The 19733-nt window shown below is 35.6% G+C and overlaps 1 protein-coding gene across 1 annotated transcript; it reads left to right on the plus strand.

Annotated features, from left to right (window-relative positions):
* The first annotated feature begins 18332 nt into the window (after positions 1 to 18332).
* Positions 18333 to 18770, plus strand: LOC108485358 (secreted RxLR effector protein 161-like). Its single transcript, XM_017789169.1, has one exon. It carries the CDS (start codon positions 18333 to 18335, stop codon positions 18768 to 18770), a length of 438 nt encoding a protein of 145 aa, XP_017644658.1.
* Positions 18771 to 19733: the final 963 nt, after the last annotated feature.

Raw genomic sequence — 19733 nt, forward strand, 5'->3', positions numbered from 1 at the left:
TTTCCTACTAGCAATGTTAAACAACATTCATACAACAATTTTCAGCCAATTTCATGCTCAAAACATGCTTCATTACAACTAAATCATCATCATTCAATAGCCCATTCAAAACCATATCAAAACTTAACACATTCATACCATTTGCTAGCCAACTCTCATGGCATAACATATAATTACAAATCAAAACTTAATACATAGACCTTCTAGCCTATACATGCCATACTTTAAAATATTTACACTTTCAAAAGTACCAAAATGATATCAATAGTGCGGTGACGATCCTCGACTATCCCCGAGCCTTCAGTAGTTACGGTAACTATAATACAGACAAAAATCACACAGAGTAAGCTACAAAGAACTTAGTAAGTCAAATACAATTATTCTAACTATTAAAGCATATAAAATGGAAGTCCATAGTATGAATTCATAGCCAATTCACAACAACAGAGTCTTCTATATTCAGAAATTTAGTACGATACAAACGTACCTATAAAGATTATACATTCCATATATATGCATTCTCATATCTCGTACTCTATCATTGGACAGTTCAGAAGTGATACAAATACCCATAATGGAGTACAATGCCGATGTCCCAGACGTGGTATTACATGTAATTCAGTATCGATGCCTCTGTCCCTGACAGGTTCTTACACAAAATCAGATACGATGCCGATGTCCCAGACATGGTCTTACACATAAATATCAAATCGAGGCTTGTGTCCCAGACACGGTCTTACACGATATCTCTGATCAATGTCAACATTTCTTTAGAAACATACAGAGTTTTTCTAATATTAGCATATTATCTGTATTTATTTGGAATTCACTTTTCAGGCTCTCACGGCCGTCCAATATATATTATAACTAGTATATGCAACATTCAATCAATTTAACACGTAATCGTATTTTGACTTACCTCGTACGAAATTTCAGACGAAACGAGCCGATTATTCAACTATTTTGGACTTCCCCCGATCTAAATCTGATTTTCTTTGTTCATGATCTATTAAAATTCAATTTCAACCATTCAATCATTCATTTCATTCAAAATAATCCATTAACACATATTTAGAGCACTTTGCATTTTAGCACTACTTTTCATCCGCAAATCGATGGCCAATCTAAACGGGTTATTCAGATACTCAAGGATATTTTGAGATGTTGCCTTCTTGAGTTTGAAGGTGCCTGGGAACAATATCTACCTTTGATTGAATTTTCTTATAATAATAGCTTTCAATCGAGCATTAAAATGGCACCGTACGAAGCCTTATACAATAGAAAGTGTAGAACTCCGTTATACTAGACTGCACTCAGTGAGAATAAGATTTATGGTATTGATCTGATAAAAGAAACAGAACAGAAAGTGAAAGTAATCCGAGATAGTTTGAAAGTTGCCTCTAATCGTCAGAAATCTTATGCGGATTTAAAACGAAAAGATATCGAATTTGAGATTGGTGATAAAGTGTTTCTAAAAGTATCTCCGTGGAAGAAACTGTTCTGATTTGGCAAAAAGGGCAAGTTGAGTTCGAGGTTCATCGAACCATATGAAATCATCGAGTGAGTTGGGCCGGTTGCTTATAGATTGAACCTACCATCTGAGTTAGAAAAGATTCATAATGTGTTTCACATATTGATGCTTAGACGATACAGATCCGATCCCTCACATGTAATTTCACCGTTTGATATTGAGATTCAATCTAATATGACTTATGAAGAAAAGTCGATCCGTATTTTAGCTCGTGAGGTCAAAGAGTTACAAAATAAGAAAATTCCTTTAGTTAAAGTGATGTGGCATCGTCACGGTGTTCAAGAAGCTACGTGGGAGCCTGAAGATTCAATGAGACAATAATATTTGAATCTGTTTAATGGTAAGATTTTCGGGGACGAAAATCCCTAAGGGGGAGAATTGTAACAGTCCGGTTTTGACCCTAGTCAGAACAATGGTTTCGAGGCCACGTAATCGATTCTGAAAGAAATATTTAATATTAATTTCTGTGTCTTTGATATGAGAATTTACACCTGTGAAGTTTCTGTGATTTAATTTGTCCGTTTTTGTGCTTAATTATGAAAAAGGATCAAATTGCGTAAATTGTAAAAGTTGACTGCTAGATGTTAAAGCACCTACTTGGCTTGGCTTTTAAAATAAAGGTCCTTGCATGTTAAATGTACCATTTATTTAAATAGTGGACAAATATGGACATTAGTAGGTGAAATTTCACATGTATTAATAAGGGCAAAGTTGGTAATGGAATATAATGTTTAATATAATAAAACATATCATAAAAATGGCCATTATCATATTGTTCTTGCCGAAAATCAAAGAAAAATAAGAAAGAATAGTAAGTTTCGGCACTTGTTTTGGTTGATTAAGGTATGTACTTTGGTCCGTTTTTGATAATTTTTACGTTTCTGTGATTGTTGCTTCGTGTTCTTCAAAACCCATGTCTGAATTTCTATTTCTGTTAAAGATTTCATGAAATGCCATTGTTGATATAATGAGTTTTGTGATGTTTTTGGATGAATTATAAAGGCTTGGTGGATGATTTATAAGTTTTGTCTTTGAATTTTGATGAAATAGAGCTATTTAGGCTAATTTGTGAAAATGAGGTTTTGAAGGACTAAATTGTGAATTAAATATATTATTTGGGCTGGTATGAAAGCTATGTATATTCGGCTAAGCTATAGTCTTGGTGAATTTTGCATTGTGATTTTGTGAAAAATGGACTAAATTGTCAGTGTGAAAATGTAAGGGCTAAAATGCAAAGTGCTCTAAATACGTGTTAATGGATTATTTTGAATGAAATGAATGATTGAATGGTTGAATTTGAATTTTAATAGATCAAGAACAAAGAAAATCAGACTTAGATCGAGGAAAGTCCAAAATAGTTAAATAGTCAACTCGTTTCGTCCGAAATTTCGTACGAGGTAAGTCAAAATACGATTATGTGTTAAATTGATTGAATGTTGCATATACTAGTTATAATCTATATTGGACGGCCGTGAGAGCCTAATGAGTGAATTCTGAATAAATACAGATAATATGCTAATATTAGAAAAACTCTGTATGTTTCTAAAGAAATGTTGACATTGATCGGAGATATCGTGTAAGACCGTGTCTAGGACACAGGCCTCGATTTGAGATTTATGTGTAAGACCATGTCTGGGACATCGGCATCGTATCTGATTTTATGTAAGACCCTGTCAGGGACAGAGGCATCGATACTGAATTACATGTAAGACCAAGTCTGGGACGTCGGCATTGTACTCCATTATGGGTATTTGTATCACTTATGAACCGTCCATGATAGAGTACGAGATATGAGAATGTATATATATGGAATGTATAATCTTTACAGGTACGCGTGTATCGTACAGAATTTCTGAATATAGAAGACTCTGTTGTTGTGAATTGGCTATGAATTCATACTATGGACTTCCATTTTATATGCTTTAATAGTTAGAATAATTATATTTGACTTACTAAGCTCTTTGTAGCTTACTCTGTGTGATTTCTGTCTGTTTTACAGTTATCGTAGCTACTGAAGGCTCAGGGATAGTCGAGGATCGTCACCACACTATCTAACTCATTTTGGTACTTTTGAAAGCGTAAATATTTTAAAGTATGACATGTATAGGCTAGAAGGTCTATGTATTAAGTTTTGATTTGTAATTATATGTTAAGCCATGAGAGTTGGCTAGCAAATGGTATGAATGTGTTAAGTTTTGATATGGTTTTGAATGGGTTATTGAATGATGATGATCTAGTTGTAATGAAGCATGTTTTGAGCGTGGAATTGGCTGAAAATTGTTGTATGAATGTTGTTTAACATTACTACTAGGAAAGACTCATATAAGGGTGGCAAGTTGGCTTAAACCAAGCCTGCATTGCACCACACTGTTAAGACTCACGGCGTGTCATATGGCCGTGGGTTTAAGTCAGTAACTAGCTAAGTACCACATGGCCATGGCACACGGCCATGTCTGTTGGCTGTGTGAAAAAGTCAGTATAGGACCTCTTTTTGGCACAATCGGATCATATAGGTGTGTCTGGTGCCCGTGTATGTCACACGAATTTGTCACACGGGCGTGTGACTTTAACAATTTTGAAAGATTTGGTTAAGTTCTGAAAATTCTGAATGTGTTCGTTTTAGTCCAAACCTTTCTTAAGAGTATATTTTAGGTCTCGTAGACCACCTTAAAAGATGATTGCTCATGAATGATGTTATATGATATCTGTGATTCTGAATTGGTTTGAAATGATCTGTTTATCTGGTAATGCCCTTTACCTACTCCGACGACAGATAAGGGACAGGGGTGTTACACCTTTGCTCTTCTAGCATGAACTTGCCTTACCCTTTTTTGTATAACTCGCCTTACCTTACCTTACCTTGATATTCTCTTTAAATTTTCCCGTTGAACCACTTGGAATACTAAGGATACACGGGTACCTTACCATTTCCATGACTTGTCATGCTCTTACATGGTATCCTTTTGAAACTTACCATTGCCATGTCTCGACATGGTCTTACATGGTATCCTTGCCTTATGAACTCACCAATGTTATGCCTTGGCATGGTCTTACATGGGACCTTTGCCTTATAGAAACTTATCAATGCCATGTCTTGACATGGTCTTACATGATATTCTTGCTTTAGAAACCTTACCAATTTCCATGCCTTGGCATGGTCTTACATGGTATCCTTAAACCCTAATGTCATTACATTTGTATCCTACACATTCCTAAGGTTCAACCGAGACTTTCTGAAATTACTTCTCCGACAATTCATGCTTGAGTCTTCTTTGAATAATTTCATAAAATAAATTTACACATGCTGGAAATTAACAACATTAACATAAAATAATAGAATATTGCATTTATTTACCGCAAACTTACCTCGAAACAAAATACGATCAACTATATCGATTTAGCCTATTATCTTTTTCTTTCCCCAGTCTAACTCCGGATTTCGTTCTTCTTGATCTATAATAAAAAATTTAGCTTATTTAATACTCACATTTATTAAAACAGTCCTTGACTTAAACTTTAGCAAAATTATATTTTTGCCCCTAAACTTTTACATATTTACACTTTTGTCCCAAGGCTCGAAAATTAAAATTTATCCTATTTTCTTATGTTTTATGACATGCTGATCATTTTTCCCTTCTATGGCAACATCAAATTCTCACTCTAACATGTACTTATGAACATTAGGTATTTTTACCGATTATGTCGTTTTACTGGTTTTCACGTAAAATTGCTTAGCAAAAGTTGTTAAACACAATTTCAAGCTTTATATTCTACCATAAAACATCAAAATAAACACATTTAACCTATTGGTATTTTTCCAAATATAAACCCTAGGTTAAATTATTGCTAGAATAAGCTTAATCAAGTTATTGGGACTCCAAAAACGTAAAAAGAAAAACATTAAAAACGGGGCTAAAACGGACTTACAATCGAGCTTGGAAGCTTAAAAAACCCTAGCGATGTATTCCTCATGTGAAATTCAGCCAAGGGATTGAAGATAGACAAAAATTGGCTATAATTTTGTTTTTAATTCATTTTAATAACAAAATGACCAAAATGCCCTTAATTAAAAACTATGGTGTTTTATCTTCCTTTATGTATTTTTATCCAAACTAGTATAATGGTCTAATTCCTATCCAAGGACCTCCTCTTTAAAAACTCATTACTCACAAGTACTTAATACCTTTGTGAACTAGAACACATATTTTACAACTTTTGCAATTTACTCCTAACTATCAAATTGGACCCTCTATCGATAAAATTTCTAAACGAAATTTTCACACAATCATGAAATCATGGCATAGACCTTAAAATGAAAATAAAATAAATTTTTCTACCTCGAATTTATGGTTTCGCAACAACTGTTCCGTTTAGGCCCTATTTTGGGATGTTACAGCTACCACATATATACTTTCACATAGTTTATTTCAGCATGTAAAACTCGTATTTATTTAAAATTAACAACATTTATTTGCTTATAAACTTACCTTGGACAACGATAATCAGAACAGGACGATTATTCGATAACTTTGGTTTTCCCCCGCTCCAAATCTGATTTCTTTAGTTCTTGATCTAAACATATTCAAATTAAACTCATTCAAAAATAATTCATTCAATTTAGTCCAAAAACACATAAATGGGCAAATTATCATTTTGCCCCTAACATTTTACACTTTTTACAATTTAGTCCAAATTGAACAAAACACAAAACATGCAAAATTTACACACACCATGCTTAGGTCGAATGTTACCCATGCTCATAAAAGTCTATACATTTCATTTATTTCACATTTTAGTCCCTTAATTTATTATTTTTACAATTTAGCCCTAATTACTCAAATTCAGCAAAAAATTCCAATACAAATATATTAATCCAAAACATATCTTTCATAATTCATCATCTAACATCACAAAGCTCAATTATTCATCAATGGCATAACTCAAAATATTCATCAAAATCAGAAATTTAAGCATGGGCTTTGTACATTAAACTGCAACGATCTCAAAAACGTAAAAATTATCAAAAACCGAGCTAGTTACATACCTTAATCAAGAAAAAACCTTGACCGAAACTTTGAAAACCTTATCTCTTTCTCTTTTCTTTAACATTCAGTCATGCAAATAAAAGACGAGTGCATGATATTTTATTATATGTTTTATTATGTTAACATATTTACCATTTTACATTTTTAACCTTTATTAATTAATATGTAACCATTATAAAATAAGGTCACAACTGTCCATCACCTTTAACTATGGTCTAATTACAACTTAAACACTTCAAATTATAAAGACAATCACAATTCGGCCGTTACAAATTAAACCATCAAATTTTCATTTTACGCTATTAAGCCCTTTTATTAAATCGGGCACTCAAACGATAAAATTTTCGGATGAAATTTTCAAAAACATAAATTCACACATAATAAATACAAAAAATAATTTTTCAATGTTTTTCTGACATGGATTCATGGTCCCAAAATCACCATTCCGTATAGGGTCTAAATCGGGCTGTTACATTTTGAGACCACAAATTCGAGATAGAAATAATTATTTTTTGATTATTTGATGATCCATGACATGTTTGCATGTTTGTGTGAAATTTTCATGAAGAAATTCTATGCCTAAAGTGTCCAATTTGAATTTAAAGACTAAATTGAATAAGTTGCAAAACTTGTGTTCTAGAAGCTTTAAGCATGAAATTGCATTGGATTATTAATTAGAGGTCCTTAAATAGCAATTAGACCAAGTTCTAAAATTTTGGACAAAAATGGGCATGAATAGGAAAATTTTGAAAGAAAGGCTTAAAGGGCATTTTTGGTTTTTGGTATATAACACCCCTTGCCCGTATCCAACGCCGGGACAGGGTTCGAGGCGTTACCGAACAAAGACATAAACATTCATGCAAAGTCGAGCCATAAAATTTTTGTCCAAATCAAATCCATCCACTCACATGCATATTGTCCCTTAGACAGGCCCAAAACATACATCGGAAGCGACTCGGAACTAAACCGAGAACTTTAGATAACTTAGGAAATTTTCTTATTTTGGAGAGTCACACGCCCGTGTTGGTAGGCCGTGTGGTCACACACGCCCTGTGGCTTGGGACACGCCCATGTACTCAACCCGTGTAACTCTCTAACTATGACATCATCAACCGAAATAAGGTCACACGGCTAAATCGCACACTCGTGTGCTTAGGCCATGTGGTGAATTAAATTCTAAAATCAAGTGTAGACTTCACATGGCCTAGACACATGCCCAAGTCCTAAGGTCGTGCTCTTCACATGGCAGAGACACACGCCCGTGTCTCTGCCCATGTGTTTACTACTGGGCATTCTGTTGGCATTAATTAGGGTGCAGGAGACACAAGGTCAGATCCCACACCAATGGGGCAAACCGTTGTCACACACGACCTAGACACATGCCCAAGTGTCAACCCGTGTGGACAACTTTGAGGCCATTTTCCAAGCCATTTGTCACCCTTAAATGCTCATTCACTTATTCATCTTTGTTGGCATGCAACATAGTATATTTAGTTACTCTCAACACTCATAAACATGATTAATCCATGCCTTTGATATGTCAATCATGTCACCTATCCAAAACATCACGCTTCCATATGGCATTTCACACCAATTTCATATTCATTCATCATGCTAAACCAACTTTCAATTTACTCAATTATACCATAGTTTTGGCAATACTTATCAGCCATGATTCATTCTTTTAGCACATGTGTCATTCACTACACATCACATCCACAAGCAATCACATCAAGCACAATACATGGCATGCATGCATAATTGATTAGGGTTACAACCCAAATAATCAATATGAACCATATCACATAACTGTATACAAAATGAATCAAATATTTCCATAAGCCAACACATTTGACTAGACCAATATGACATATGACAAAAAGACCAAGTCCCTATACATGCCATACTCAAAATGTTAAGACTAACTATACCCAAATGTCTAGTTGATAGTATGATTGAGCCTCCGACATCCTTCGATCCCTGAGCTGGCTTGGTGATACTATAAGAAAATGGAAAAAGAAATGGGAGTAAGTATAAAGCTTAGTAAGTTCACATGCAAATAAATAGCAACATGATCATTAATACATATATATATACCAATAACATGATAAAGTTTGCTTATGTATTGTCATAAATTCATAAGCATAACTCAAATTGTAAACATAACTTACACATTTTCAATCTTACCAAAAATTCATCACATATCGAGCTCATACATATGATTTTTTCGTACATACCTGTACCAACTCAAACCACACTGTCATATTTCCTCATCATTGACTTACTTGTTAATTAACTCACAAGTTTACCCATTGAACACTTGGAATACCATTGGATACACGGAAAATTTGCACATAGTGCTTCAAATGTAGCCACATGCTACCTTATATCACAATCACACATTGCTCGCTCTCGAGCTAATCACAAGCCTGCTCACACAAGCTGACAGTCAGGACGTAACTACTCGAGCTGTTCACACAAGCTGACAGGCACCAGCAACACATGCCGGGCTACCCAGCCACCGGTAGAACGTACAAGACTAGCACCCGGATACACATAACCACATATACACATAATCTCATGAGCTCATAATCACATAGTTCCTAGTGACATGTCACATTGTATTTTTACATTATTCCTAAATTTCAAGCGGGATTTTCTCGATGTCGCATCTTCGTCGAACTCATTCACAATGTCATTCTCATTAACCATAATATCATTCATACACTCATTATAATAATTAAACATAGAAATTCATACATACATTAATAAAACATTAAAACATGATGCAACATTGCATTATTTACATATGAACTTACCTCGATACAAAATATGGACAATTAATTCGATTTAGTCCAAAAGCTTGTTCTTTCCCCAGTCTAGGTCCAAACTCCATTTTTCTTGATCTATAATAGAAAATTCAGCTCATTCAATCACTACATTATTCAAATCAGTCCAAAAACTATATTTAGGTAAAATTACTATTTTGACCCTAAACTTTCACATATTTGTAAATTAGTTTCTAGGCTCGTAAAATGAAATGTGTCCATTTCCTAGCTAACCCTAACACATGCTCATAGCAGCACACATTTCTCATTAAATCATACATCTTACTACTCATTTACAAACTTTACAATTAAGTCATTTTTAGCCATTTTCACTAGAAATCACTTAGTAAAAGATGTTTATCACACATCAAACATTCATATTCCTCCATCAAACATCAAAATACAACCATGTTACACATGGGTTAATTTTTAAACATGAACTCTAGCTCAAATAAAGGGTAGAAATAGCTAAATCATGTTTCAAGGATCCCAAAAAGGCAAAGAACATTAAAAATGGGGCTAGGATTAACTTACTTTCAAGCTTGAAAAGTTGAAAACCCTAGCTATGGAGAGCTTGAGTATTTCGGCTATGGCATGGAGAAGATGAGAAAATTTTTCTTGATTTTTCCCTTTTTATTATTTTATTAACCAAATGACTAAAATGCCCTTAAGGCCTTTCTTTCAAATTTTTCCTATTCATGCCCATTTTTGTCCAAAATTTTAGAACTTGGTCAAATTGATATTTAAGTACCTCAAATTAATAATCCAATGCAATTTCATGCTTGTAGCTTCTAGAATACATATTTTGTAACTTATTCAATTTAGTCCCTAACTTCAAATTGAACACTTTATCAATGGAATTTCTTCATGAAATTTTCACACAAGCATGCAATCATATCATAGACCTCCTAATAATCATAAAATAATTATTTTTACTTTGCATTTGTGGTCTCAAAATCATTGTTCTGATTAGACCCTAATTTGGGATGTTACATGGTAAATCAAAGAATAAAAAGGGAAAATAAAGTGAAAATCTTGTCCATCTTCTCCAAGTGCTAGCCAAAAATTTCATGCTCGCCATAGCTAGGGTTTTCAAATTTTCAAGCTTGATTGTAAGTTCTCCCAAGCCTCGTTTTTAATGTTCTTTACATTTTTAAAGTTGTCATCAACAAATCTAGCTATTTCTACCATTATTTTGAGCTAGGGTTCATGTATGAAAATTGACCCAAGTCTAACATGGTTGTAATTTGATGTTTAGTGGAGGAATATGAATGTTTGATGTGTGATAAACATCTTTTGCTAAGTGATTTTTAGTGAAAACACCTAAAAAAGACTTGTTTGAAAAAGATGTAAAAATGAGTAGTAGAAATGTGAAATAAAGGAAAACATGGGTTGATATAAGATAGAATATGAATCAACTAGGCTTCGGTAACCAAGAAAATACAGGCATTTCATTTTACGAGCCTAGGGACCAATTTGTAAAAAAGTGAAAAGTTAAGGGTAAAATGATAATTTTACCAAAGTATGTGTTATGGGTTGATTTGACTAATGTCTGTATTGAACAAGTTAAATATGACATTACAGATCAAGAAAAACGTGATTCGAGACTTGATTGGGGGAAAAACAAAGTTTACGAGGATTAAGCTTGTTTCTATCATTTTGTACCGAGGTAAGTTCACTTACAAATAATGCAACATATAATTCTTTAAATGTTTGATATTGCATGTATATTAAGTATATATATAATTTATGTGATGTTGTACCATGTGTTTAAATGCTTACATTTTCATTATAAATGATGCCTTAATTATTCCATGAGTATGTGATTGGTGCTATGAGCATTGAAATTGACACTACGAGCAAAATCAACGAAAATGTGGTATCGAGGAAATCCCGTTTGAAACTTAGGAATAGTTTAGGATACAAGTGACATGTCACTAGGAATTATGTGATATGAACTTATTGAATTGTGGTCTGAATTCATGATATATGTGACATCTGAACTCATTGAGCTGTGGTCTGAGTTCGTGATATATACATGACACATGTTTTGGTGTTTGGGTACTGGTCTAGTATATTCTATTGATGGCGAGGTAGTCTGGCATGTGTTGCGAATACCTGATGGCCTGTATGAGCAGTCGCATGAGTAGCTCGTAAGCGAGCAACATGTGATCAGAGATATGAAGTAGCATTGGTTACATGTGAGGCACTTAGGTGCAAGCTTTCGATGTATCCAATAGTATTCCTAGTGTTCAACGGGTAATTCAATAGAAGTTCAATGAGTAAGCTTAATGATGGCATCAAGACAAGAAAGTAAGTTATTATGTTCAAATTGGCACAGGTACGTACATCGAACTCATGTGAATGACATGAAATACAATGAGCTAGCAGTAAGAACATATGTATATATATATGAGGAATAAGTTATGAGATTTGATAAAATGCAAGATTGTGTTTGTTATGTTAAATGCATGATTAATGCTTGATTAAGTTCCATTTTATTTGCATGTGAACTTACTAAGCTTTAAAGTTTACCCCCTTCATTTCTTTTTCTTATAGTGTCGCCAAGTAGCTCGGGGATCGGAAGACGTCGGAGACACGACCATACTAGCAATTGAATATTTAGGGTATAGCTAGTCTTATCATTTTGAGTATGGCATGTATAGGGACTTGGTCTTTTTGGTATGTGTCATATTGATCAGCTAAATGCGTTGGCTCATGATATTATTATGATTATTTTGTATATTGCCATAAGAGGTGGCTCTTATTGATTATTTGGGTTGTAACCCTAATTATTGATGCATGCATGCAAATGTGCTTATGCCTTAATGTGGTTATAGTTGCTTATGGTTAATGAGTGTAATGAATGTCTTGTATGTTGAGTGTATGAAATATGATTAATGTGTATACAATATATGTGGTATGAATGTGTAACTTGAAAGTAGGTTAACAAAGTTGATGAATAAATATGAAATTGGTGTGAAATGCCATATGAAAGCATAATAGTTTGGATAGGTGATATGTTGACATTGTTAAGTCACAATTTATCCATGAATGTGAATGTTTGAGTAATCAAATGTGCCATGTTGCATGCCATGAAGTGAGTGTAAGTATGTGAGTGCTTAAAGGTGGCAAATGGCTTGGAAAATAGCCTAGAAATTGTCTACACGGTTAGACACACGGGCATATGCCTAGACCATGTGTGACACACGGTCTGCCCCATAGGCGTGTGATCCAGCTATGTGTCCCCTTCACCCTATAGAATGCCAGTAATAAACACACGGGCAAAGACACGGCCGTGTGTCTCAGTCGTGTGAGGGACACGGCCTTAGGACATGGGCTTGTGCCCAGGCTGTGTGAAGTCTGCACTTAATTTTTGGAATTTAATTTGCCACACAGTCTAAGTACACGGGCGTGTGACTTGGTCGTGTGACCTTATTTTGTTGATGATTTCATAGGCAGAGAGTTACACGAGCTAAGGACACGAGTGTGTGTGACCACACGGCCTACTCACACAGCCGTGTGGCTCTCCCAAGGCAAGATAATTTTCTAAGTGTTGAAGAGGTTCCGAACCTCTCCCGATACATGTTTTGGGTCTTGTAAACCCTTATAAAGGACAATTTGCATGTGATTGAAAAGTTTTTAATTTGGATGAAATTTTATGGCCCGGGTTAGTATGAATGTTCATGTTTAATTCTGGTAATGCCTTGAACCCTGTCTCGGCATCGGATATGGGTAAGTGGATACCGGTTTAGTATGAAATTGGGATGAAATTTGCATGCTTCAATTTGAAAACACACGACTACTAAAAGTTCATTGTTAGTTTGCTCATCTTCTTTGTAACACCACAATACCCAACTTGACTATCATATTTTGTATCGGGATATTACATTAAGTGTCTGAGTATTAATAAATCATATGTAATAAGTGAAGCCTTTTTTTTGAATATCTGTATATCATCGACACACTAATAACAGTTACCAAGATTAAGGATGAGCTTGATAATTGTTTTCAAACATTTTCGCATTTGAAATAGTATATTAAAGTGAAATAAGGACCATTGTGAAAAACAGAAGACATGGTCATGTGGATCTCGAAGATCGCATGGTCGTGTCTATCACACGGCTCGGTTGGCCCATGTGGATTTTGGGAACCATGTGGTTTGAAATTTAGGAGATAATTTCAATTTCACAATTTTAACATTTATGTAACTGCACACAAAACTTCAAATGCAACCAAACCAATCTACAATTTAAGCATATAAATCACTAATAACACTAACATATTATCATACACCACAAGAATATGAGATTTTGATCAAATTCTTAAATTGCTAAAGTTTGCGTTTTAGTCCCAAACTATATTATCTATGTACATGCCAATTAAGCCAAAAATTGATAATCATGCTTTCTTCCAAGCTTAACGATGTGATGAGATGAACTGACCACAATCATTGTCCTAGCTCGTTAGTTTATCTTCTACCTATACGTTGGAAATAAGCGCGTTAAGCCAACAAAGGCTTAGTAAGTACAACAAGAATTTAAACCATTAAAATATCAATTTCTATGAACTACCTTATATTATACTTCCAAGATCTTATTCTTACTTATTAACATCAATTAGCAATAAAATGGAGAGTGCTCCGCGAAATTCAGATATGCAAGGGGAAGATTTGAAACGGAATCAAAAAAAGTACAAAAAAATCGACAGTATGCTATAGATTCTAGAATAGAATTTGTTCAGAAGTCGGGTGATGATAGGATGGAGGCTTCACGTCCATGGTCCTTTGCTGATATGGTAAAAGGGAATAATAAATAGGATGAAGGGATATGGGCTGATTGGAAAAATGAGTATCCGAATGATGTGATGTCCTTTGGGGATGAAAACTCAAATAATGAGCAGATGGAAGGTGGTAAGGGTGCCATCACGTTTTCTATGGAAGAAAAGGCAGTAATGAGAAAGCCTTAGCGTAATACTTTGATCATGAAGTTGTTGGGAAGGACCATAGGGTATAGATTTTTGTCTTCAAAAATTGAACAACTTTGGAAGTTGGAAGAAGCATAGAAGGTGACCAATTTGGATCATGATTAATTAATTATTCATTTTGAGAAAAAGGGAAATTACAAGTATTTGCTTGAAAGAGGTCCATGGATCATTGTTGAGCATTGGCCTGCAATGCAACATGTGGCCAGCAAGTCAGCAAACAGACCAGCATTGGAGCAGAACCGAGTGTAGCAGCATGATTTGTTCATTTTGATTATTTTGTTCCTATGTAACTTAGTTTAGTTACTTTGTAACTTGTTGTTAAAGTTAGTATGATTTGTCTTTGATTTGAAGTTGATGTAGTAGCTGATATGTCAGCTTGCTTGTATTTGTAATTCAAATTTGTATTAGTAAATTAGTGGGAGCAGTTATATTAGTACGTAACTATCCAATTTGTTATGTAACTTATATATCTTTTGAATTATTAATGAAATTGATGATTTTCCTCAATTCTTGTTGTTCAAAACTCTTTCTCATTCATTTTTGCTTTGTTTTTACTTGACTTTGAAAACTCAATTCTGTTTTGCTATTTTTGTTGCTACCATTGTTCCAACAAATGGTATTCAGAGCCTAAGTCTTTGAGGGCCTCTGATTGTTAGTTGTTTCATTTGAGAAAACAAAGCACGAGAAAGTAAGAGTTTGAACCTGTTGAACTTGTTGCATCAGGATGAGCTTCACACCTCCACCACCTCCAGTATTTGCTGGTGAAAACTACCACATTTGGGTAGTCAAGGTGAAGACTTATCTTCAAGCTCAAGACTTGTGGAGTGTAGTTGAAAACGACATTGAACCACCTCCATTGAGGGCTAATCCCACAATTGCTCAGATTAGGTAGCATGCTGAGGAGAGCACCAAGAAGCACAAAGCCTTAGCCTGCTTGTAGAATGGAGTGTCAGATGTAATCTTCACTCGGATCATGGCCTGTAGCACACCTAAGGAAGCATGGGAGAGGCTGAAGGAGGAGTTCATAGGGTCAGATAAAACAAGACAGCAACAAGTGATCAACTTGAGGAGGGACTTTGAAAACCTGAAGATGAAAGAGTCTGTGAGCATTAAGCAATACTCAGACAGGATCATGGCCACTGTCAATAGCATAAGGCTGCTTGGTGAAGATTTCAGTGATAGCAGGGTGGTTGAGAAGGTTATCACCACACTCCCTGAAAGATTTAAGTCCAAAATTTCATCACTCGAGGACTCAAGGGACTTAACAACCATCTCCTTGTCTGAGTTAGTGAACTCCCTTTATGCTTTGGAGCAAAGAAGGGCCAATAGGCAGGAATACCATTCTGAAGGAACCTTCCAAGTAAAAGCCAAAGAGAGCTCTAGCTCAAGCCAGAAAGGAAGGAAGCCTTGGCTAGATAAGAGGGATAAGCCAAAGAGAGATTCAGGCAAAAGAAAGTTTCCACCAAGTGCTCACTGCAAGAAAACCACACATTCTGAAAAATTTTACTAGTTTAGGCCAGACATTCAATGTAGAAGCTGCAAGCAATTTGGCCATGTTGAGAAAGTTTGTAAAAACAGACCAAAGGCACCAGCACAACAGCAAATTCAAGCTCAAGCTGCTGAGGATCTTCAAGCTCAGGAGGAGCATGTGTTCACAGCCTCCTGCTTTGCATCTTCAAACAAAGTCAGAAGCAATTGGTTGGTGGATAGTAGCTGCTCACACCACATGGCAGGTGATGAGAGTCTGTTCAAAGATCTAGACAGAAGCTATGTCTCAAAAATCAGAATTGGCAATGGTGAGCTGATTGAAGCCAAAGGCAGAGGCAGTGTTTTTGTCAGCACTTGTTCAGGTAACAAAATCGTTTCAGATGTGCTCTTTGTGCCTAATATTGATCAGAATCTGCTGAGTGTTGGTCAGTTGGTTGAAAAAAGGGTATTCCCTAGTTTTCAAAAATGATTCATGTGTTATAAAGGACTGCCATGGTCAAGAATTGATTACAGTAGGCATGGTAGATAAATGTTTCATGCTTGATGTTAATAAACTTGAAAACAAAGCTTATGTAAACTTGACTGATAATGCTTGCCTATGGCACAGAAGATTAGGCCATGTTAACTTCAGATCACTTGACCTATTACAAAAACAGAATTTGGTGGAGGATATGTCTAAAGTGGAAGCAAGTGACAGTGTTTGTGATGTTTGTCAGTTTGGTAAGCAAGCCAAATTGCCATTTCCAGTGAACCAAGCTTGGAGAGCTCGAGAAAGGCTTGAATTAGTGAACTCTGATATTTGTGGACCAATGAAGTCATCTTCTTTGAATGACAGCAAATATTTTGTGCTGTTCATTGATGACCTTACCAGACTTTGTTGGGTTTACTTCTTGAAACAAAAGTCTGAGGTATTTGAAGCCTTTAGCAAGTTTAAAGTATTAGTTGAGAACCAGACAGGCTGTAAAATCAAGGCATTGAGAACTGACAATGGGGCTGAATACTTATCTGAAAGATTTCAAAAGCTTTGTGAACATGCAGGGATCCATCATCAGCTAACCACAATCTATACTCCACAGCAAAATGGAGTTTGTGAAAGGAAAAATAGGACAGTGATGAATATGGCTAGATGTCTGCTGTTTCAAAGCAAACTTCCAAGCAGATTTTGGGCAGAAGCAGTCAACACCTCAGTTTACCTGTTGAATAAGCTTCCAACAAGAGCAGTAAAAGACAAAATACCCTTTGAGGCATGGTATGGGCTTAAACCATTAGTTTCCCATCTGAAGGTGTTTGGATGCATGTGCTATGCACTCATTCCAGCTGAAAGAAGAACAAAACTAGAAAGAAGGTCTGCCCTGGCATATTTGTTGGCTACAGCAGTACCAAAAAGGGATATAGAGTGTTTGATCCCTCAACAAAGAAGATTGTAGTGACCAAGGACATCAAATTTGATGAGGAAAAGTTTTGGAATTGGGAAGGTTCAGATGCAAGTCAGATTGATGAAGAACAGCTTGACATCAGTTTAGAGCCAGTTGAGAACGAACCAAAAAATGCAAACATTAATGATCCTCCTGTGAGAGGAACCAGAACCATTGTTGACATCTACCATAGGTGTAATGTAGCCATAGTTGAGCCTTCAAACTATGAACAAGCTGCAAGGGACAGAAACTGGAATAAGGCAATGGAAGATGAACTTAAGATGATCAGAAAGAATGAAACTTGGAACTTGGTTGATAGGCCAAATCAGAAGAAAGTCATAGGTGTCAAGTGGGTTTTTAGAGCCAAAATCAACTCTGATGGCTCTTTAAACAAACATAAAGCAAGATTGGTGGTAAAGGGCTATAGTCAAGAGTATGGCACTGACTTCATGGAGACATTTGCGCCAGTAGCTAGGCTTGACACAATCAAGCTTCTTTTTGCCTTAGCTGCACAGAAATAGTGGAAGATTCACCAATTGGATGTCAAGTCAGCCTTTTTGAATGGTTTTCTGAAGGGGGAAAGTTTTCTGAAGGAGGAAATTTACATAGAGCAACCAGAAGGGTTTAAAGTTCCAGGAGAAGAGAACAAAGTCTATAGGCTGAAGAAAGCCTTGTATGGTCTGAAATAGGCACCTAGAGCCTGGTATGATCGAGTTGATGCTTACTTGTGCAGACTTCGGTTCTAGAAAAGTCTGAGTGAACCAACACTCTATGTAAAGAAGACTGAAGATGAAAATTTGTTGATTATTTCAGTTTATGTAGATGATCTACTAGTGACTGGAGCAGAACTGATCTAATCAATGACTTCAAGATTCAAATGAAGGAAATGCTTGATATGACTGACTTGGGAGCCATGACATACTTCCTTGGCATGGAAGTGAACTAGTCTGATCGAGGAATCTTCATTAGCCAGTATGCTTTTGCCCTGAAGATCCTAGACAAGTTCTGCATGTCAAATTGCAAATTAGTGAGCATACCAATGGCTCAAGGAGAGAAGCTGACCAGCTTTGAAAACCAAGAGAGAGTTGATGAAAAGGAGTACAGAAGCTTAGTTGGGTGTTTTCTCTATTTGACAGCAACTAGACCTGGCCTTATGCATGCTGTTAGCTTGTTGTCTAGATTCATGCACTATTGTGACACATCTCATTTCAAGGCAACAAAAAGGGTACTTAGATACATTAAGGGAACCTTGAGGCTTGGTGTCATGTTCAAGAAGGAAAATAAACTTAGACTTGTGGGATATTCAGACAGTGACTGGGCAGGTTCTGCAGATGACATGAGAAGCACCTCGGGTTGCTTCTTCATACTTGGCTCAGGAGTATTTAGCTGGAGTTCAAAGAAGCAACAAATGGTTGCTCAATCTACAGCTGAAGCTGAGTACATTGCAGCAGCAGCAGCAGTAAATCAAGCCATTTAGCTTAGGAAGTTGCTATATGATCTCAATGAAGAGCAACTTGAGCCTACTGAAATTAAGGTTGACAATCAATCAGCAGTGGCTATTGCTAAAAATCCAATCTTCCGTGGCAAGACTAAGCATTTTAAAATCAAATTTCATTTTGTTAGAGAGGCTGAGCAGACATGAGAAGTTAGCCTTGTTCATTACAGCTCACAAGACCAATTGGCTGATATTTTAACTAAGCCACTTGGTACAGCAAAGTTTGAGAATTTAAGAATCAAAATTGGTATGTGTTGCATACAGTCCAAGGAGGAGTGTTGAGCATTGGCCTGCAATGCAACATATGGCAAGCAAGTCAGCAAACAGACTAGTATTGGAGCAGAACCGAGTGTAGCAGCATGATTTGTTCATTTTGATCATTTTGTTCCTATGTAACTTAGTTTAGTTACTTTGTAACTTGTTGTTAAAGTTAGTAGGATTTGTCTTTGATTTGAAGTTGATGTAGTAGCTGATATGTCAGCTTGCTTGTATTTGTAATTCAAATTTATATTAGTAAATTAATGGGAGCAATTATATTAGTAGGTAACTGTCCAATTTGTTATGTAACTTATATATCTTTTGAATTATTAATGAAATTGATGATTTTCCTCAATTCTTGTTGTTCAAAACTCTTTCTCATTCATTTTTTCTTTGTTTTTACTTGACTTTGAAAACTCAATTTTGTTTTGCTACTTTTGTTGTTGCCATTGTTCCAACAATCATCAACGGACATTATTTAACGTTTTGTCAATGGAAGCCTAATTTTATTTGATGTTCTGATCATATTAAAAAGATTATTGCTTAGGTTCATTTGGTGGTATGAGGGGGTGTTATGCTAGGGTGTGTGTCAAAATTGATCTGATGAAGCCATTACAACCGAAGCTTTTAATGGAGAAGAAACATGTGAAGGTGGAGTATGAGGGGCTTTATTCGAGCATCAGAAGG

Source organism: Gossypium arboreum, chromosome 6, assembly GCF_025698485.1.
Source record: "Gossypium arboreum isolate Shixiya-1 chromosome 6, ASM2569848v2, whole genome shotgun sequence".
Lineage (NCBI taxonomy): Eukaryota > Viridiplantae > Streptophyta > Magnoliopsida > Malvales > Malvaceae > Gossypium > Gossypium arboreum.

Coding starts and splice junctions, on each gene's coding strand:
- LOC108485358 (XM_017789169.1), top strand. CDS start 18,333: ATGGCTCAAGGAGAGAAGCTGACCAGCTTTGAAAACCAAGAGAGAGTT.